The 22394-nt window shown below is 34.7% G+C and overlaps 3 protein-coding genes across 3 annotated transcripts; all 3 read right to left on the bottom strand.

The window, feature by feature from the left end:
• Positions 1–1300: 1300 nt before the first annotated feature.
• Positions 1301–3743, bottom strand: E0L32_006627 (uncharacterized protein; the record flags this gene model as incomplete). The annotated part of the gene is made up of 3 exons (XM_031141281.1): positions 1301–1617; positions 1670–1912; positions 2510–3743. The coding sequence occupies 3 exons, from the start codon at positions 3741–3743 to the stop codon at positions 1301–1303; spliced, it is 1794 nt and encodes a 597-aa protein (XP_030994693.1).
• Positions 3744–4346: 603 nt separating this feature from the next.
• On the bottom strand, positions 4347–5994 carry E0L32_006628 (uncharacterized protein; the record flags this gene model as incomplete). The annotated part of the gene is made up of 8 exons (XM_031141282.1): positions 4347–4481; positions 4561–4676; positions 4740–5042; positions 5099–5328; positions 5409–5492; positions 5549–5639; positions 5700–5796; positions 5857–5994. The coding sequence occupies 8 exons, from the start codon at positions 5992–5994 to the stop codon at positions 4347–4349; spliced, it is 1194 nt and encodes a 397-aa protein (XP_030994694.1).
• A 1049-nt stretch (positions 5995–7043) lies between these two features.
• E0L32_006629 (uncharacterized protein) lies at positions 7044–8623 on the bottom strand (the record flags this gene model as incomplete). Its single annotated transcript, XM_031141283.1, has 2 exons — positions 7044–7966; positions 8026–8623. The coding sequence occupies 2 exons, from the start codon at positions 8621–8623 to the stop codon at positions 7044–7046; spliced, it is 1521 nt and encodes a 506-aa protein (XP_030994695.1).
• Positions 8624–22394: the final 13771 nt, after the last annotated feature.

The following is a 22394-nucleotide window of genomic DNA, read 5'->3' on the forward strand; positions in this document are numbered from 1 at the left end:
TCAATGAGAGTGTAACATTTATTCCAGCTCATCACTTTATACCAGAACAATTTGGACTGTTTTCCCCTCCTGTTCTGCAGGACCAGATCTTACATATATTGCGCCCACTCTCTGAAAGATATTCCCCTCTTTATCATCCGGCAAGAGTCGAAGCACCAGCGAAAGGTAAGATTTCGGTGATTGAAGCATCCCAAAACGATAGAGAGTGTCGTCGGAAGATATTTCGAAGTCCCGATATAGACTTGAGTCTTTAAGCGCAAGCAACTCGGCTAGTGTTGTCGGTACAAGGACACCCTCGAGGTAGATTTCTCTGGTAGTATCGTGCATGTGGAGTCTATTCTCTTCCTTGTCTGCCTGTGGCCTGCTGACCACTTTTGAGACTTGCGACATCATAAATGATCCATTGTATTTGAGGTTGTTCCGAAAAAAGGCCACTTCTGTGGGGCAAGACGCCCAAGACCAGCTCGGGAATTCTGTCCGAGGATCACCTTCGCCAAATTCCACTCTGGACTTGGAATTGAGGCATGACAAACTGTGCCATGAGAGCTGGACGATTAGAGATTCACTCCATAAGCCATAATGATACCCACCAGCGCCTCGCTGACGCAGGCGATGAGCGATTCCGTCAATCGCCACAAGCCTATCTGATGCGTACGCCAGAGATGTAGCTGAATATAGTCGCACGATTGGGAGCCAAATATCGAGAACCTCATCTTTTGTGAGTGGTGTACTTGTAGACAAGCTTCCACGAGCTTTGATCCACTCCTCCCATGACACGATTGCACGTCTGGGTTCGACCTGTCTGACTTCCCTGACATCGTGTAAGATGCTACCACTGCACTGACATGTGGCATCTGTACGGCATTGCCATACTATCTCTTCATCTGTGTATAGAAGAAGCCGTGGGGAGAGCAAGAACTCTTGTATGACCCAACCGCGAGCAAGAAGAGGGATTCGGGTAGGGTCGTGCGCTATGCCCTCACTTCTACGAGCGACGAAGCGATATGTGCCCTTAATGTCGATTTCTGTGGAGTGCCCCTCGATATTGACGTCGCTCGGATTGAAGAAGATTCCGCTATCAGAATCTGTAGAACAACATGCTGCAACTGTGAGAAAGGAATTCTCATAGACAGAGCACATCTTGCTAGACTCTTGTTTCCAGTCGCGTGACGATTCCACACATTCCTGAGATGGATCAATCCGTTGGATGATGCATAGGCTGTCAATCCAAAGATACTGAAACTTCAGCATCCTTGAAATTTTAACAGCGTCTTGGAAGGTCTTGGGAAGTTCGAAGTAATCAATACGTTGTTGATACTTGCTGAAGCGTAGTGAGCTTGACCTGCATGGATGAGGGTTTGCCCCAACGGTGGCTTAGTGCAATGTATCGTCCCCTTTTATTGTCTGTATTGATGAGGACCTTGACAGGGGCTTCGAGGGTAGAAGAATCAAATGATGAGCCGAGATCAAGAATTCGGGTCGGCAACAAGGGATTCTCATCGGATTTTGGACACGTCGTGTGGGATTCAGCACACTCTTTGATACGATCCTGTATCCAGATAGGGTCTTTTGAGACAGCTGGGAACGCACTTTGCCATTCCTCAGGACAAGGCGCGCCTACAAGATTTGATTAGAGACCCGATAGAGAAAGAGCCTGACAAGAACGTACCAAAAGCTCGGTGTATGTGAATAGGGTGCACTTCACCAGTGCTGAGACGACAATAGAGTAAGCCGGGCCTTCCCACCCATCGAAGGCCTGAAAATGTGCGGTACTTTGCAAGAAGGTCTGTGCTCTCCCGAAGGATCAGTCTATCGATTGCGGCCTTAAGTATACCACACGATGCACAGCCATTTTCAGCTGAGCGGCAAAGTTGCCAGAAATGGAAGTGCTTGACGTTGCCACTGAGGGCAGCTGCATTGAAGTCATAACAGCAATTACAGCGAGCCATGTCACAACTAACTCAGAACTGTGCTACCAAGTCCCGGTGAGATATTTGGTATAATGAAATTCCTGGATCTCTTGCGTAAAAAAAAGAAAAACCGCATACAAATTTTTTCTGTTTCTGCAGGACGATACAAAACAAGAGAGTTGGGCGTCAATAGTTGGGTACAGATTCGGCACGGGCATGGAGGGTAGATAATGTCTGCCTGAGGCACACTCAACGAAGAGGATTATGAGTATAGGTAAATCTTCGCACGTAACAGTTAATTATTCCTTATCAACTAGTATAATAGATATGGATTTACATCCCTTACCACTTAGAATGCTAGCAACAATCGGTCTGCTAAAGCCGGTGCAATCCTATGCGAGTTTGAGAGAATTGCTGGTGTACTTGCGGATGTCCTCCGCGGCCGTGACGATTTGTAATCAAAGACGGTATCGGCGCCCAGGGGTTTGAGGTAGTCGAAATTGTGTGGCAATGCAGTGGCTCCTAGACGTCCTTAAATCGTACACACTCGCCATTCTCCACGTGCTCTGCCCATCTGCGTGCCCTGCTAAACCACACACTATCGCATTGCGAGACTACTTCGTAGAAGTCGTTCTCTAGAGGCTTTTCCTCGGCCCATTCCGGACACAATTCCTTCAATCTGGTCTTGTAGACCCTCCGTAGCTGTGTCGTCTCATACTCCATTCTGTGAATCCAGTATAGTTCGTTCTTGCCCTCGTTGTCCAGGTCGTGTGAGTCGTTGCGTTCATCCGCTTCTGTGCCAACCTCCTTCGGTGTCTCGTCCGTGTATGAGTTCCGCTGTGGCTCGTCTTGCCGAGATTGACCGTCAAGGAACTTGGGCACTTCACTCATCATCCAGAGTGGTAGTGCCGAAACGCATTCCCAATCGAGCACAGCTGTGACTTCGCCTTGTTCGTTGACTAGAATATTGTTGAGATTGAGGTCATGGTGATGGAGAGCTGTCGGCTCCAAATTGGTCAAGTCTGGGGAGAAAATCTTGGGAAGAAGGGCTAGGAGGCTCTGTGCTACTGGCAGGATGTCCTCGGCTTCTTCAATGTCGTCTTCATCCTCAGACTTCTCCAGAACCAAGGTTTGATGACGTATGATGATCGTCAACACGGCGCTTAGCCAGTCGTGACTCGAGCGAAATGGTCCCCTTGGGATGTCGTATTCAAGATGATCGCCCATGAAGAACTCATGGGACACTAGGCGCCAAGGTGAAGCCACAGTTTGTGGCGCCTGAGACTCGACTTCAAGGTCTATCTCTGGTGAATCCAATGTTCCTATCCTTTTGAATGCGGGTTCTTGCTTGCCAAGACCTGATAGCTCGAACTGGAAGGCTGCAAATCGCCTTGTAAGCGCGACCTTCTGCTCCATCGACATGGTGCGCCATCGCTTCCGAGCCGATGTGCCCTGCATGTACTCCATCAAGATCCATTCGAAGCCGATCTCATTGTCATTACTATCGTCAAACCCAAAGACCTTAGGGACCGGAACACTGGTGTTTGCGTGCACCCACCTCAAGGTCACGACCTCGGCCCGTGTTTTATGGCGAGGGTAGACGGGCAAGGTGACGCGCATGATGAAAGAGTGTCCGACTGTGCGAATCAGATAGACCTTACTGAAGAGACCTGCGGCGTGAAAGGTGACAATGCAGGGATCCTCGGAGGGTGTCTTCAGCTGCTTGCGGGCTACGCTCTCAATCGCGCTGGTTGAAGGGTTTCGCGTCCAGACCGGAATCAAATACAGCGGTGTCTGCTGCCAGCCTAAACCGTCCTGCGCCGCTCGCGGCATGCTGGAAGAAATCGACTAGAGATGTCAAGTCTGGGTCTTTGTGGGAAGCCGGCCGATGGAGGATCGCAGGGCAAAGCCTACTCACGCTTCAGAAAGTTTTCGAATGTCGTGGTGCACAACAGCCGAGGGAACGGATGATCAAGGCATGTACCTAGGTACTTGTAGAATGAAGCACAGTGCAAGTACGTAATCTGGTGGTGGAAGTTCGTGTGAGAGGATGGTCTACTTTGGGGGCTGCCGGGCAGCGGGGCGGCATCCAGTGGGGTTGCGGCGTTCTCGACAAGATGACAGGGCCCGATGCAGCCCCACTAAGAAGAAGAAAGCTGGTGCGTCATCGCCGGGCCATGAATTCGGGCCAACATGCTAGAGAAGCGCCAACTCATAGCTACAACCACCTTGTGCGAGGCATCATTGAACCTAGGGTATGTATACCCCTCTGTACCAAAAGGATGCATTTCAAAGAAGGCTACCACAACCCTATCTTCGATGGTTGATATATACCCAACCTAGACCATAGGACTAGATCCGCAACATAGTCTGGGCCTACAATATTGCAACGAAAAACCTCAAGCCACAATGAGGCTCCGTGCTGCTGACTTTTCTTCAGAGCTCGTTGGTTCCAGGCAATTGCTCCACCATAGCACTTAGCGGCCCCTTCTTGACCATGATACTCATGATCTCGTAGAGAGCGTCCGCCGCTGCCATGGTCGTGTGCTCTGCATTGGTGTCATAGGCGGGCTGGAAGAGCCAAAGGGATTAGTTGAGAGAAACCTCCAGGTCAAAGCCCTGGCAAAAGATGGATCAGACAGGTACTTACAGCAACCTCGACAATATCAGCGCCAATGAGGTTCAGGCTCTCGAGACCCCGGAGGATGGTGCGGAGCTCACGAGTAGACCAGCCGCCAGTCTCAGGGGTGCCAGTTGCGGGAGCGACTGTGGTTGGTAAGGGTTAATTTCTTTCCCACATCTCTGTACCACATGGGTGGGGAGACCTACAAGCAGGGTCAAGGGTATCGATGTCGAGGGACAGGTAGACCGGGTTCTTGGTACCAACCCTGTCGATGATCTTCTTGATGATGCCATCGGTACCGATGGTGTCGATCTCCCGCGCCTCCACAATCTCAAAGCCGCAGTAGCCGTCGTTGTCGTAGTCACTGGGGCCAGAGAGGGTGGTGCGGATACCAGCGTGGATGTTGGAGTCGTTGCGGAGCAGACCCTCCTGGGCAGCATGGTAGAAGTAGGTGCCGTGGTTGATCGAGGCGACCTCGGAGGGCGAGCCGCCAAAGACCTTGGGCTTCCCTACAAAGACACGACCGGTAAGCATCTGACAGGGAGATGAGGCGGGTTCCACTTACATGTGTCCAAGTGGCTGTCAAAGTGGATGACTGATACCGGTCCGTAGGCACGGTTGATTGACCTCAGCAGGGGCAGTGTGATGGTGTGGTCGCCGCCAAGTGTGATCACACGGGGCAGGGTGCGCTCGTGCTTGGCCGGGCCCCTCTTCCTGGCGTCAGTGGACGGGGCGCGGGAGAGAAGGTTGTAGTGACCCTCCTCGATCTGGCGGAGGGCGTAGGTGTTGTCGTATCTGCGTGAGCGATCAGTGTGAGAATCAGTGTGAGATCCTCCGGTGAGACATGGTATGGGGTGGCAGTTTGGGGCACGCACGAGGTGACTGGCACATCTCCACAGTCGAGCACGGTGGCCCAGCTGTTGAAGGGGTTGGTGGCCAACGGCACATTGTACCCGCCACTGCAAGACTGATCAGCTGCTAAACAGCAAGTGTTGGAATGACCCGAATAACATACTATAGATTCAGTCGTCGAGATCCCTGTCTGATGCCAGAGGGACCGAACCGAGCGCCAGGGCGGTACGAGGTACCAGTATCAAATGGGGCACCTATGTTGCAGTGAGTTCCTGATGCTTGCATTTTATGTGACAAGTGGAAATAGACCATACCCAGGAAGGCAATATCGTATTGTACACCGGGTTCGCTCAAGCAAGCCTTGTATGGCAATCTGCCAAACGTGGTGATACCGGAGAATACAGAGTCGGCCTTATCATGTAAGCAGTTATGGACATCTTAGATGTTGGAATGGTACCACTCGTTACGTACCTGGGTACCACCATCGCCAGGCAAGCGGTTGTACCACAGAGACTGGTGAGGACCAGAAATGCTCTTTTGGGAGTCATGGTCTCCATGAGCAGTGGCATAAGCCGCGAGGCCCAGGGTCAACAAGGTGATTGAGATCATGGTGTGCAGAACTCTATGGTGCGGACTAGATCTGCAGGCGTAACGAAAGGGGAAAGTGTTGGAGATTCAGTTCAAAGGTCAAGCTCTGGCAGGAGGCGCTACTGTGCGATGCAGCCCTTTTAAAGGGGTAACAATATTCCTTGGTGAGAGAGGATAGTAGCACTAGCTACAAGCGAGAAACGTAATGGAGATGTAGCAGCAAGGACGCAGCATGCTATAACAAATCGCGCCTTCGCCTTCGGCCATGGACGTGTTGCGTATGCTACGCAACAGCTGATGACGTTTTGCCATTATCAAACAATACAGTATCTACTCATCACCACCGCGGACTTCCTTGAACATGCTCTTCGATAGTCAATTAGGCATCTCTTACTAAACAGACTTTGTCAGGACACCATGGGAGATAGGACTCAGGATTGAGCTCAAGCTTCCGAGCTCGGCCACAAGATGCCTGGGTGTCATGGCTTGCAGGCCGGCTGTAGCTGCGATGTGATCTCGCCATCCGGATGGTTCCTGGACGACCGTGAACTGATGTGTGGGTGAGGTGGACTGGATGCCGGAGCTAATGCATTATATGTATTTGACCTACCGAAAGCAGACATTGGCGTCGTTTGATAAGCTGGTGCAGATCGGATTTGCCAAGGAGACAAGGATGTCGTCCAAACCTGGGATGGACAGACGTAGCTAGATCTGGGGTTATGCGGGGACAAAGATAAGAAGTCTGTCTTACAAAGATTTTCAACACCATTAGCTAAAGAGCAGAATCACGCAAAAGATAAGGAATTCGCCAACCAGGTTGAGAGTTGACTGATCACTTGCAGCCATTGGATGATCCTTTGCATATGTGCCAGCAAAGCCGCGAAAATGCCAAGGTCGTTCGAAGGCTGACAGGCTCGCTGTCGCAAGGGTCCTACGTTCATCTGCAGGCTCTGTGATGGACGGAAACAAGCGGCTGGTACCGAAGTCTTGAAAACTGAAGTTTCTTGCAGTTGATTCTTTTTTTTATTCTAGCAAGCTGGATTGCAGTCGTAAGCTTAGATACTACGGTATCAGACTGCCAACAGGCCGTCCTCAGGTCCAGTCTCAGTATTCCCGTCTTTGAGTCGTGCGAGTGCCTTGTCGCACTCTAGTTCCCACTTGCTGCAGCCCACAATGATCCATTCTAGCATACCAACCAGGTACAATGCCACGCACTGGCCCATCCACAAACCTTCCAGACCCCAGCCATGGAATGCAAGGTATATGCCGGCGGGTAGTGCCGCCCCGTAATAGCTTACGAGGTTGACAACGGCCCCGATCCACTGCTTACCCATGCCTCGGAGAGCGCCTCCACATGAGCCGTTGAGACCGTCTGCAATCTGGAACAGTGCAACATATGGCATCACTCGTGCTACTGCCTGGACGACTCGCTCATCATCGTTGAAGATCTTGCCGAAGACGTCCTTCGTGCCCATGAGCACGGCGAGCACAAGTGTGCCCAAGATGACCGACAAGATGGCTGCCGCGTGAGCTGCACGCGCTGCATCCTTGGCTCGCCTAGCTCCGAGGAGATTGCCTAGTCGCGCCGAAGCCGCGACACCGAGACCGAAAGGAATGGTGTTGATGACCTGGTCCGAGGTCATAATGACCGACTGCGCCGCGAGTGGGATGGTGCCAAGTCGTCCGGCAGCTAGGGCCACGATCTCAAATGCCCACCACTCGGTACCGACGTGGACAACACCGAGAATGGCGAGCTTCGCAAATGGGCCAACATTCTGCATGGCTCGCCGGAGCTCGAGACCACCCCAGCAGTCACCGCCCTTGATGAAAGCGGCATAAGCGACGAGTAACAGAAATGACACCCAGTAGGAGATTCCAGTCGCTAAAGGAGCACCGTATAGTCCCATATTGAACGTGTAGATGAAGAGATAATTCAGGCCAGCGTTCATCGGGGAAGTGATGAATAGGACATATGTTCCGGGGGTATAAATACCTGTGGTAACAGAGGGTTAGCCAGTGCACCTCTCGTGATAATTGTTGAAAGCTACACACCTTGAGCCTGGAGGTACTTCTTTACTGATTCGAACCAGATGTAGCCCAGCCCACCAGGGATCAAGCATCGGAGGAAGATGCAGCTCTGCACGCAAATGAAGTCTTCTTGGCCGAGCAACCGAAACAAGGGTTCCGAGAACCACCACAGTACTGCGACGACTGCATAGTATCCCGAGAGAATAACAAGGCCTCTCTGTAGTAGCATACCAAGATCGTGCTTGTTCGATGAGCCGGTGAATGATGTTGAAGCTAGGGTGTCGAGTGCAGTTGTTCCCCCAAGAGCGATGAGCCAAGCTGTCGCCATAGCAAACATATAGCTAAATGCTGCTGTTGCTAATGCCTCGGGGCTAAGTCGCCCGACGATGAGCACCGAGATGGTCTGAAGGCTATTCTGCAGCGTGTAGGCCAATATGACCGGGATGGCCGCTCTGGCAAGCAGAGCTATTTCGGAAAGCCATTGTCGTATAGAATTCCCAGAGATTGAATCTGATTCATCGTTGGTGGTCTTTGGAAGGAGTGATGTTGTCTCATCGGGCATATCATCCTCTACCATGCCGGAGGGATATCGGTCATTGGCGAGACGCGATTGTGGTTGCATGTCGTTAAAAAGTCTGCAAGGACGAAAGAATGAACTGGTGGCAACTCTGGCGTGTCTGAAACAGTAAACATGGTCATACGGCAGTTAAGTTTGAACGAAATCTATGAGAAGTAATGTAGTATCTTTGTAAATGGCATTCAAGTTGCATGTGCAAGACCACAGTATCACGCTGTGGCTGACAGGCCGCTCTCGGCGCGCAGCTACATTTTCCAACGCAAGAGACAATGGGCTTACTTGCTCAATGACTACGCAAGATTTGTAAAAGCAAAAAGCTTGTGTCTGGATATCCGATCCGCACTCGTTGTAACACTTCTGTGGTCCCATCAGAACGGCAGCTGTGGGCCATTGCTGCACGGCATGTCGACATTTGCCCAAATGGGGTTAAGTGACAACTACCACAGAACATTGTCTCCAGATCCAGGCTGTCTTTTCTTGTCCACAGTCGCCGGGTCTGGGCTGGAGTGGCATGGGAGGCGTCGTCAGTGCTGAGGACATGAGACGCCGATGCTCCTCACCAATCAGGAGGCGGCGATAGGGCCGGGATGGTCTCGGAGGCGCGGGATCAGTCCCTTGTCTCCACTCATTTCAACGTCGCTCGTTGGAGGGAAGACTTGCGCCTCTGCAGTTTCTTATCTGTCAACTAAGGGTCGGATCAATCGAATTCTATTCGTTGAGGTGTCTAATTCTAAGGGAGAAAAGAGGGAAGGCCGCCAGGGGGGCCGCCGGCCCTTAGGGGTGGCCCTAAAGGGCGGTGTGGTTAGGCAGAGACAGCTCTACATACTAAATTTGCCCTAGGGTTGTCCTTAGTAGACTAGCCCCTTCTGACACACCTCTCTAGATCTCTAGAATCTAGGATTCTAGAAGATCTAAAGCTATTTCTATATTCTAAATAAGAAATTAATAATTTTACTTAATATTAAAGATTAATTAGTTACTTCTGATCTTTTTAACTATATATTAGATATTAATATAGATATATACTAGATAGAAGATTCTATAGAGATTATCTCTTCTTACTATTAATTCTTATGTCTTTCTTATATATTCTAATATATCTTATATAACTTTAAATAATTTCTATTCTTTTTAATAATTAATCTAATAGTTTAATAGTTATAATATCTATCTTTTAAGATAGAAGACTTAGATTTAAATTCTAATTAAATCTACTTAGTTTATAAAAATATTAGCTTATTATATCTTTATAAACTTAGATTAAGTCTTAGCTAGGATGTTTCTTAGGTTTATTAGTTTCTTATTTAGATTAGCTAGACTAGAAGATTCTATAGGTTTAATCTCTATAAAGGATATTAATCTTTTTATCCTTCTCTTAAATAATAATAGAAAGAGATATATAGGAAATAATAATATAATACTTTCTATAAATAGTTTTAATAGTTTAATAATAAAATATTTATCTTCTTTAGTAGAAGGTTTAGATTTAACTTCTAATTAGATTCTTTAATAAAGTTCTTAATATCTTTAGGTTTAAGAAGTTTATTATTTTTATTTAGTATAACTAAAGACTACTAGTCTTTTTATTAGTTTTAATTATTCTTTAAGATAATAATAAGATAGAAGTAAAGATCTAACTACTTAATAAACTTCTAATACTTATTAATTAGAAGGATCTTAATTAGCCTATTAGTTAGTATCTAATTAATAGCTAGATATTTTATCTCTACTATCTTCTTTTAGACCTCTTACTAGACCTAATAATAATAGATATTAATATATCTTAAAGCTATCTTAAGTTATAGATTCTTACTTTTAACTAGATAAATAATTTAATAATTATTATAATAGATAATAAACTAGCCTAGTAATTATAGTATTATTTTCTTAAAGAATTATATAATAATAATAGTCTCTTAAAAAGAGCTTATAAGAGTAAGTAACTCTACTTTAATAGATAAAATAATAATAATATTTTACTTAACTACTTTTTAATTAATAATACTTTTAAATAATATTATAAGATATCTCTAAGAGGACTTCTAGTTCTTTAGATTATCTCTAAATAAAGTATTAATATAGACTTTAAATAAGAGATCTAGATTATTTCTATTAAATAGAATATCTAGCTTCTTTATTCTTAGGAGGTAGTAGATAACTCTATCTATCTTCTTTATTACTTTAGATAGAGGGTTTATAAGAAAGTAGGTAAGACTGATAATTACTTTAATAATATCTAGCCTTATAGTAATATTAAGATAGATTAAAGATTCTATCTTTTATTAATAGATATAAATCTCTAATAAGATTACTTACTTATCTAGCTTTATAATCTTCTTAATTAATATAGAGGTAGCTAGCCCTCTAACTATATTATTAAGCTTATATCTAATAATAAGATTAGTAATCTTATCTTCTTATAAGATCTAGATCTAGCTCTAATTAACACTTTAAATAATTCTTATTTCTAAGAACTACTTAATATTCTCTAGATCTCTTATTTTAAATCAGTAGGTTAAGACCTCTTTAAAGACCTCTTCTTTAGCTTTATCCTTCTTATAATAAAGATAGATAATATTATTAATATAGAAGAATATTAGAATAGAGTTATTATAGAAGAGGTATAGCTCTTTAGTTAATTAGATAAATTCTATTTTAATAAGAACTATTAAGAGAAGCTTCTACTATAATAATAGTAATATCTATAGGCTGTATAGTGCTCTAATTAAATAAGTAATCTTATTAGTCTATTTAAAGTATAGTAGAAGTTCTATAAATACCTTCTTATTAAGATAGGTATTAGTAAAGATATTAATTATATCTAACTACTTTATCTTAAGCCTAAATCTTATAATAATAGCTATAAGGATTTAAAAAGATCTTTCTACTAATATAATAATATAGATATTCTAATTATTTAGTAGCTATTAGTCTTTTTAAATATAGATCTTAGCCTTAAATCTCTTAATATACCCTTTATTATTAAACTTATAGATAAATACCTACTTTAATAATATAACTATCTAGCTCTTAGCTTTATAATAGTTTACTATCTTTAATATTCTATTATCTTAGATATTCTTAATCTTCTTCTATATAGCCTTAAGCTAATATTAGCTATAAAGGTTATTAATAGCCTTTTTAGTATTTCTTAGCTTTAATAATAGGTTATTTTAATATAGTTAAAGTAGCTATTAAGGCTCTTATTTAATAGGGATTACTTTAGCTTAAAAGTTAGTATAGACTATATTAATACTATAATAATTCTTTAGAATTATCCTATTAACTACTTATTATTATCTTTTAAAAAGCTTCTCTTACTCTCTTAACTACTATATATAGTCTATTAGCTTATGATTTTAAGCTAATTATCTAATTAGTATAGAACTTAAGAAATCTTTCTAAAAATTTTCTAGTATTTTTAAAATATTATTCTCTCCTTCTAATAAAGTTTCTAGAGTTATTAGATTAGAGGTTATAGATTTAAAGCTCTCTATAGGTTCTATTATAACTAGTTCTTAGACTAGCTCTTTACTTTAGTAAGAAGTTAGGTAGATAATAATAATCTCTTTAAGCCTCTCTTATATTAGGCCAGCCTTTTTAATTACTTTAGCCTGTTAGAACTAATCTCTCTCTTTAGTAGCTTTAAATAGTCTATTTATTAAATTAGAGAGGCTAGTAATCTTATTATTAGTCTCTTTAGACTCTAGCTCTCTCTCTACTAATTTTAGTAACTTATAGACCTCTATTAGTAGTATGAATATAGCTAATCTCTCTCTAGATCTATTATAATTCTTCTTTTTAAAGAAGGACTCTTCTTTAAAGGTTATATCTCTTAATAGGATAACCTTCCTCTTTTTAGAGATTTAGATCTACTAAATATTTATATCTTTATAGCTAATAAGATATCTAATCTTAGTATAAGATTAATATTTAGCCTTAATTAATATTATAATATTATAGTATTTATCTTTAAGATAATATACCTTTAAACTATACTCTTTAATATAGCTAAGGTCTAGCTAGTTTAAGCTATTTAGGATCTAGTACCTATTCTTCTAATACTACTATCTAATAATCTCTTCTAGTAACTTCTAGCTATTAGCTTAATAAGAGGATCTATTATAAAGATAGATTGTTACTTTATAGGTCTTACTAGCTAGATTAGTTAATAGATTAGTATTAAACAGTATTATATTAGCCTTTATCTATATCACTTTCTTAGATTACTTAACATAGCTATTAGATTAATATATATATATTAGTAATAGTTCCTATATAATTTCTTTATATTGTTTTTACTTCTTAATAATATTAATATTAAGAGCTAGTTTATTATTACTATAATCTTATTAGACCTAGAGATCCTATTATCAGTCTACTAGGCTATAGTAGTTATAAAGAGTTTTAAGAAGAGTATACTTCTTCTTATCTAATAGAGGGTATATAACTTTTAAGTCTAAAAATTTATCTTTAATAATTAGAGCTACTATTAAATTATTAAGATAGTTTAATATTATAAAGAGGTCTAAATAGATTTAACTAAATAGATATTCTACTAGTTAACTACTTAGCCTTCTTAAGACTTATTACTTTATCTTAGTTTTAATATATACTTAATAAGACTAATTAGACTTACTAGTAATTATAACTTCTCTAGTATTAGTAGATAAGTAGCCTAGAGCTTTATTATTAAGATGCTCTATTCTTTTATACTAGGTATTATATCTTATCTTACTTTTTAGGTTAGGCTTTTATAATAAGGCTATATTAATAGCTTTATCTAATTACTATTTATTAGCCTATTCTTAACTTTAATAGAAGTTAATTATAATATAGCTCTTAATTTATTTAGTTAAAAAGACTACTAGTCCTAATATAGAACCCTTAATAATATTATAGTTATTATTATCCTATCTATATCCTATCTCTCTTATTACTCTATAGAAGACTAGATTAATATAGAAGCCTTTAGTAATAATAATATTCTTTAACTTAAAGAGGGCTAGGCTAGTAGAGGTATTAACCTCTATTATTACCTCTTTTATACTATAATATAGTATTATAGTATTACCTATATTAATAATACTAGTTACTAGTCAATATATACCCTTAATAAGCTTCTTCTTTAAGTTAATAATATAATAGGTAATATTAGTATTATAAATAAAGTTATCCTTTAATAGGTATGCTATAGTAATAAAGAAGCTTGTTATAATATTTAAGAAGACTCTTTAAGAGGCTGTTATAGAATCAACCACTATTACTGCAGGGCACTGCCCTAAGAGCGGTTAGTATGATAAGATAGGTAGAAACACACAGACTGTTAGATCACCCTAGATTATAATAATCTATTATAAGAACTTACTATAGATTATAGTGATCTATCATAATCTATTATCTATATATATAGATATATATCTATCTTTAGATATCTACTCTAGATAGCTCTCTAGTATTTAAAGTATCTTATTTAATAAAGTACCTTTAAGTAAAGCTATCTTAGCTATAATTAAGTCAATCACTCTTACTTAGCAGTATTTATTACTTATTGCTTATATAAACCTATATATCTCTAGTCCTATAAAGTAGTCTTACCTCTTAGGATTAAGGATTATTATATATTAAATACTCTTATTTAGTTAGTAGACTATACTCTAAGTAATACTTATAGAAATCATATTAGAATCTTAATCTACTAATAATATATCCTTATTTATAATAGAATAAGCTAGTACTAAAATCTAATAACTCTCTACTCTAGTATAGGCCTTATAGGCAGAAGGTACCTAGAGTATAAAGTATAAAGTTCTACTAATATATAGAGAAAGTAAGAAATATCTCTAAGGATTTCTTACTTAATATAGAGGATATCTTATAAAGTATAAACCTAACTTCCTATATCTAGATAATTAGGTACTCTTTATAGCAACTTAACTTAAAGAAGAAGCTCTTATCTAGTTTAAACCTATATAGAGGAATTATTTAGAATATCTAAAGAATAATAGAGACTCTAAGACTTAAGCTATCTTTATAGGAGGCTTTACTATATTTAAAAAAGTTATTAAGATAGCTTTTAGAGATCTAGATAAAGAATAAATAGCTAAATAATAGTTAATAGTACTTTAATAGATAGAATTTATATCTAGCTATACTATTAAGTTTAGATAGATTTTAAGTTCTCTTAAATAGAAAGATAAACCTTTAATAATTATATTTTATATCAGGCTAAAGGCAGAAGTTAAGAATAAACTTACTAAAATAGACTGATCTAAGAAGTTTATATAATATATTATAATTATAGTTTAGATTAATAACTAACTTTATAAGTAATAGATAGAATATAAGAGATAATAATAATAGATATATTATCTAAGAACCTCTAATTAAGAAAGAAAAGTAATATAAATAAAAGATACTATAGTCTAGAGATCTATACAGTATATAGAACCTATAGAACTTAATACTATAAAATAGAATGATAATAAGACTTACTATAACTATAATAAGAAGAAATACTTTACCTATAACTACTAATAGAAAAAATAAGAGAAAGTATCTAAGCTTATATAATAAGTAAATATAGCTTAGAAGGCTAATTATAATAGTAAGTATTAGATAACATACTATAATAATACTTATCTAATATATATCTAAGGTAAGAAGGCCTTAAGATAGTTTCTAAAAGTTATAGGATAGCTAAGAGTTATTACTATAGAAAAAAGAGGGTTATCTAGAAAGAAACTACTTAAGCTAAAGGAATAGAATAATACTTTACTAGAAATAAATAGGATTAGATCTAGAGATAACTTAGATAAAGAACCTAAATTTATATAGGATAAAGATATATACTTAATAAATATAGAAGATAATAGTAAGTAGATATAAGTATAGCTTAAAGAGAAAGAAGACTAAGAGAAAAACCTATTCACTCCTCTACTAGAAAGTAATAATAAGAAATATAGATAAATAATAACTACTTAATAATAACTAGCTCTAAGCAGAGAATAGATAGTTATTATACTTCTAGGAATAACTTTCTATTAAGTAGTAATAGGAGGAAGAAGAGAGGTTATATAAGATTAGGAGGATCTATAACTATATTATAAGAATAAATAATATAACTAGATTTTATAGTCTATATATATATTTAATAAATATTTAAGATATCTAGTAAAGAAACTAAAGTATTAATTTATACCTAGGCAGTAGAAAGAATTCCTATTATATATATATTTAGAAGAAGATCTAGAGTATTAGAAGATTTTCTATTAAGATATAATAAAGAGATATACTATTCTATAGATAAGACTTAACTATCTAGTTAACTATATACTTAGATAAAGAGTAATAATTAATTATATTATAGTAATATATAAAATTTACTGACTTAGAAAACTAGAGTTATAATATTAATAGTAGGAATTATAAGAAGAAGCTAGAAAAGAGTGAGTATACCTTTAATATAGTTAGATATAGCAGTAGATATAGAAGGTAAGAGAAAGTATCTCTAATATCCTAATACTTACTTAAGACAAGATACTAGAAGATAAATAAGTATAGGAAGCTATAATACTTAGCCTAAAGGAATAAGTAAAAATAAGATAACTAGTATATATAGAGTATATAAGACAACCCTATAAAGAAGCTATTAGCTAGTCTATACTAAAAAATAATAAGTACTATTATTAGAAAGCTAAATAAGTAGTAAAAAGATAAAGGATTTAAGAGTAACCTTTAACTTATTGCTATTTATAATAAAAATATAACTTAAAGGATATAAGACTACTATATTAATAGATAGTAGAGCTTAGAAAAATTTTATATTATTATAAATAGTAAATAAACTTAATATACTATAGGCTTATAAGAAAGACCCTTATAAATTATATATAGTAGAAGGAAAACCAGTCTAGTATAATAGAGGAATTATTAACTAAGAGATATTATAAATCTCTATTATAGTTAACTCTAAGGAAATACTAATTACTTTAAATATTATTAATATAGCAGAACATAATATAATATTAGGACTACTATAGCTATAGAAGTATAACCCTACTATTAATTAGTTTATTAGCCAGTTAATCTAGATAATAAGATCTAATTAGAAATAATTAAAAAAGGACTTAGCCTCTACTACTTCTTAGAGATAGAATATATATAAGTTATAAATCTATAGAGTACTATTATATCTAAAGAAGGATATATCTAAAGAGATTATAATAATATTAGAAGAGTACTACTAGTATAGTAAACTATTCTAAAAGGAATTAGAAATAGAACTACTACTATACTTATACTATAACTATAAGATACCTCTTAAACTAAAGATATAGCTAAAATTTTAGAAAATCTATAGATTAAATAAACTATAGCTAAGTAAGCTAAAGAAGTACCTTAAGAAGAACCTTAGAAAGAGATATATTTAACTATTATAATTACTAGTAGGATATCTAATCCTTTAGATACCTAAGAAGAATAATAAATAGAGGATATATATTAATTATTAATAACTTAATAATATTATAATTAAGAATAGATATCTATTACTATTAATTACTAAACTCTATAATAGGTTATATAACACTAATTAATTTATTGTACTAGACCTACTAAATACCTACAACCTTATATATATTAAGAAGAGAGATAAGTAGAAAACAGTCTTTTATACCTATCTAGAATATTATAAGTATCTTATAATACTCTTTAGCCTTATAAATATATCTGCCTTATTCTAAAATATAATTAATAATATATTATAGAAGTATCTAGATAACTTTATTATTATCTATCTTAATAATATTCTAATCTACTTTAAAACTCTAGAGTAATATTAGAAGTATGTCTACTAGATATTATAAACCCTATAGGATATAAATCTATTAGTCAACTTAAATAAGAGTTAGTTTTATATCTAGAAGGTGGTTTATCTTAGATATTTAATTAAATCTAGATAAGTTTAGATAGACTTAATAAAACTAGAGGTAGTTAAGGACTAGCCTATACTAATAAATATTAAAGAAGTACAATCTTTTCTTAGATTTACTAATTATTACTAAAGATATTTAAAAGATTATAAAGAACTAATAATTCTCTTAATTAATCTTATAAAGAAGGATACTAAGTTTAAATAGACATCTAAATACTAAGCAGCCTTTAACTAGGTTAAAAAGAACATACTTAAAGAACTAGTTATATAAATAGCCAATCTAGACTGACTATATAAATTAGAAATCAATATATCTAATTATACTCTAGAAGGACAACTTAAATAGTATGATAATAATAGAAAGCTCTATCTAATAACATACTTCTTAAAGAAACTATATAGACTAGAACTTAATTATTAGATCTATAATAAGAAGCTTATAGTAATTATTAAGTGTTTTAAAGAATAGAGATCATATCTAAGTAGTATATAACATCTTATTATAGTATTTACTGACTATAAGAATTTAATATACTTTATTATAATAAAAGAACTTAATAAAAGATAGATATAATAGACTGAATTCCTCTTAGAATTCAACTTTAAAATTATATACTATAAAGAATCTAAAAATAGTAGAGTAGATATACTTAGCTAAAGGCCAGACTATAAATAGAAGATATCTATAGAAATATAAGCCATTCTATAGATATAAACCAATAGAAGTATAGGAGGTATTTCTTAATAAATCATACTTATTAAACTCATTATACTACTAAATATAATAAGAGAATAAGAGATCTACTAATAGTATAATAATAATCCCTATATTAAGGAAAAACCACCTAAGAGATTACTAGTTAGATATAATAGACGACTTTATATACCTCTAGCACTAAGAGAAAAGTATATATAAGAAATATATAAGGCTAAGGCCTATAGATATAAAGAGATCACTAGAACTAAAGTAAAGGTCTAAGAAATATATAATTTCCCTAGACTAGACAGAATAGTTAGAAAGGTATAGAAGAACTACTATAAGTATAATAGCAATAAGATATCTAGATATCTATTATATAGAGAACTACAGCCTATCTCTATATTAGAATAGCCTTAGTATTTAATAGCTATAGACTTTATTATCAAACTACTAAAGTCTAAAGACCTAACTATTAAAATAGAGTATAATAGTATTTTAATAATACTAAAATAACTTATTAAGTATATATATTTCCTTCTATTTAATAAGTTATATATAGTAGAATAACTTATATTTATATTCCTATAAATAGTAGTAACTAACTATAGGATGTTATATAAGATTATTATAGATTAAGAACTAATATATATATTAAAATTCTATATATTCTTAATAGAATAACTTAAAGCTAATAAGAAACTGTCTATAGCCTACTACCTATAGACTAATAGATAGATAGAATAACTAAATTAAATATTAGAAGTATATCTATATAACTATATTAACTATAATTAAGATAATTAAATAGAGCTATTACTACTTATATAATTTGTATATAATAATATCTCTACTAAAATAATAAAGGTTTTATTATTCTTTACTAACTATAACTAAAACCTAAAAGCATACTAATAACTATAAGATAAAGTTAATATAGAATCTATTATTCTTAGAGTAGAATATCTTAAGAAGCTATATATATCCTTAAAAATAGAACTTAAGTTTATCTAAGAATAAGTCTACTATTACTATAATAGAAAAAGGATAAAGAGATCATCCTTCTTAGAGGAAGATATAGTCTATTTATTATAGAAAAACATTACTATAAAGTAACTTAATAATAAATTAGACTATAAGAAACTAGGACCCTTTAAAATTAAGTAAAAAATCTTAATATCTAACTATAGGCTATTATTACTAAAAATAATATAAATTTATCTAATTTTCTATATTTTCCTACTAGAACTAGCCTCTCTAGAAGTATAGCTATAAGAACTAATAGAAGTAGAAGGAGAAGAAGAGAAATATAAAGTTAAATAAATACTTAAGCAGAGAATATTAGATAGAAAGTATCTAGTTAAGTAGAAAGGTTATAATACTATAGAAAATATCTAGAAACCTATTAAGAATCTAATATATTATTAATAGAAGCTTTAATAATTCTATTAGTAAAGTTAAGACTAGTAAAAAACTAACTACTATTTAAGCTAAAGGCACTCTAGTTAATAGAGAAAGGATTAATCTCTAGGGAATAGACATCTTTAGTAATATACTTATCCTTCTTCTCTAGCTCCTCTAGAGATTATATTCTATAATAGAATAAGTCTATCCTATAATCTTTTAAAAACTACTTCTACCTATATAGATAGGATAGATAATTTAAAATTATCTATAGCTAGATCTATAATATAAATATTTCTACTTTAATATTTAATTTCTTCTTTAAAATCTTTTACTGCTTAGCTAGTATATAGAATACTAAAAGAAAGGTTAAATATAAGAATAAAAACTAGAAAATATAAGGATACTTATAAGAAGAAGCTATACTTATATTATTATAAGACTGATCTTAATAAATATAGTTGCTATATTAAGACTTATCTTCTACTATATAATATATTAGATTATTCTTAAAGTAATAAGAATACAGTATCACTTTAACTCTATAAGTATCTATATATATACTAAGTATGATTTATTTAGAAGTTTTTAGAGATTTCTATTTCTCTATATAATCTAAGGATATATTATCAGAAGGATATTAGAAGAATTAAGAGAAGAGTTTAATACCTATAGTAGAAGTTTTAATTCTAGATAGATAGGTCTTAAGAACAGCCTTAGATTATTAAGATATCAATCTAGAAGAGGGATATTATATTATAGAATTAACTACTATTACTATAGGGTATTACTCTAAGGGCGGTCAGTATGATAAGATAGATAGAAACATACAGACTGTTAGATTACCCTAGATTATAATGATCTATTATAAGGACTTACTATAGATTATAATAATCTATTATAATCTATTATCTATATATATAGATATATATCTACTCTTAGATACCTACTCTAGATAGCTCTCTAGTATTTAAAGTATCTTATTTAATAAAGTACCTTTAAGTAAAGCTATCTTAGCTATAATTAAGTCAACCACCCTTACTTAGTAGTGCCTATCACTTACTACTTATATAAACCTATATACCTCTAGTCCTATAAACTAGCCTTACCTCTTAGGATTAAGAATTATTATAGAGGCCTTCTTAACTAAAATTATCTAGATATAGGCACTTCTAATTTACCTAGCCTTACTAGATCTTTAATTAGCTAGTAATAGCTTTACTAACAACTTCTTAATTACTTTAATTAAGTTCTAGTATTACTTCTATAGCTAATCTATCTCTATAATCTTTTATAGCATTCTTTCTAGCTTTCTTTAGATAAAGGATGATATATAGGCTAGCTTCTTCTCTAGATAGAGGATCTAATACTAGTTCTTATTATACTTCATCCTATAAGAGTAGGTAGGTCTCTTATTATTAGAAGTCTTATCTTAAAGTATTAGTTACTCTATTAACCTTTAGACAGACTTTACTATTATATTAAATAATCTCTTAGCTAATCTCTTAATTATTATTATTATTATAAGTTATTATTAAAGCTAATAAGTAAGTATATAGCTATTTAGGATTAACTCTTCTTAATTAAGAGTATTTATATAGATCTAGATAAAGATATTACTAACTTTATTAATATTACTAATAATAATAAGAAAGTTCTCTATAGATTAATTATCTTAAATATTATTAATATTAATATTCTTAGTATATTATAAGACCTATTCCTATTATTTAATCTATATTAATAGACTAATAGATTTAGATAGTTATCTAGCTTATTAATATTAAGCTTAAGCTTATACTCTTACTTTAAAGCCTAATAACTTAAGATATTTCTTTAATATTATTAGTCTTATCTATATTAATCTAACTCTTAGTAGTTATCTAATTATTTCTATTCTATTAAAGATCTATATAATTATTTATTATTATTCTTCTAATAACTTATTAAATAAAACTATATACTACTTAATTATTTAATAAATAAGCTTATTTATCTTAATTAGCTTTTTATTCTTTTTCTTATATACTATATTTAAAACCTTCTATTTATCTAGTTCTATATTAAAGAAGTCCTTTCTTATTCTAAACTTTAAATATATTATTACTAGTTATTCTTCTTAGAATATTATTAAGAAAATAAAAGAAGGTCTTAAATAATCTCTAGAAGGCTTTAAAGTCTAATCTCTATCTAGATTAATATACTTCTAGATTTTATTATCTATAACTTTAAGATAGATATATAAATATTATATATTCTAATCTATTTTATTAATAAGAATTATTATTTAATTATTATTTAGATTCTCCTTAGCTATAATATTATAGTTAAATAATTAAGAGGGTTAATTAAGTAATACTCTAGCTTAAATAGGAGATTAATTAGATTATTATTATATTCTAAAGAGTTCTAGCTACTTCTTACTAAATTTAACTATAGAAATCTATAATTCTATAGTCTAAATCTTATAATAGTTACTTTAGATAGATAGACCTACTCTAATCTACTTAATTAGATATTAACCAAACTTATAACTATTAACTAAAGATTAGATCAATTAAATTCTATTTATTAAGATGTCTAATTCTAAGGGAGAAAAGGAGGAAGGCCGCTAGGGGGGCCGCCGGCCCTTAGGGGTGGCCCTAAAGGACGGTGTGGTTAGGCAGAGACAGCTCCACATACTAAATTTGCCCTGGGGTTGTCCTTAGTGGACCAGCCCCTTCTGACATTATCGCTTGGGCTGACTGCCCCGAGAGATAACACTTTCTCACCCCCTGAAT

Source organism: Thyridium curvatum (genome assembly GCF_004353045.1).
Source record: "Thyridium curvatum strain D216 chromosome Unknown NODE_38_length_371496_cov_78.080427, whole genome shotgun sequence".
NCBI lineage: Eukaryota > Fungi > Ascomycota > Sordariomycetes > Thyridiales > Thyridiaceae > Thyridium > Thyridium curvatum.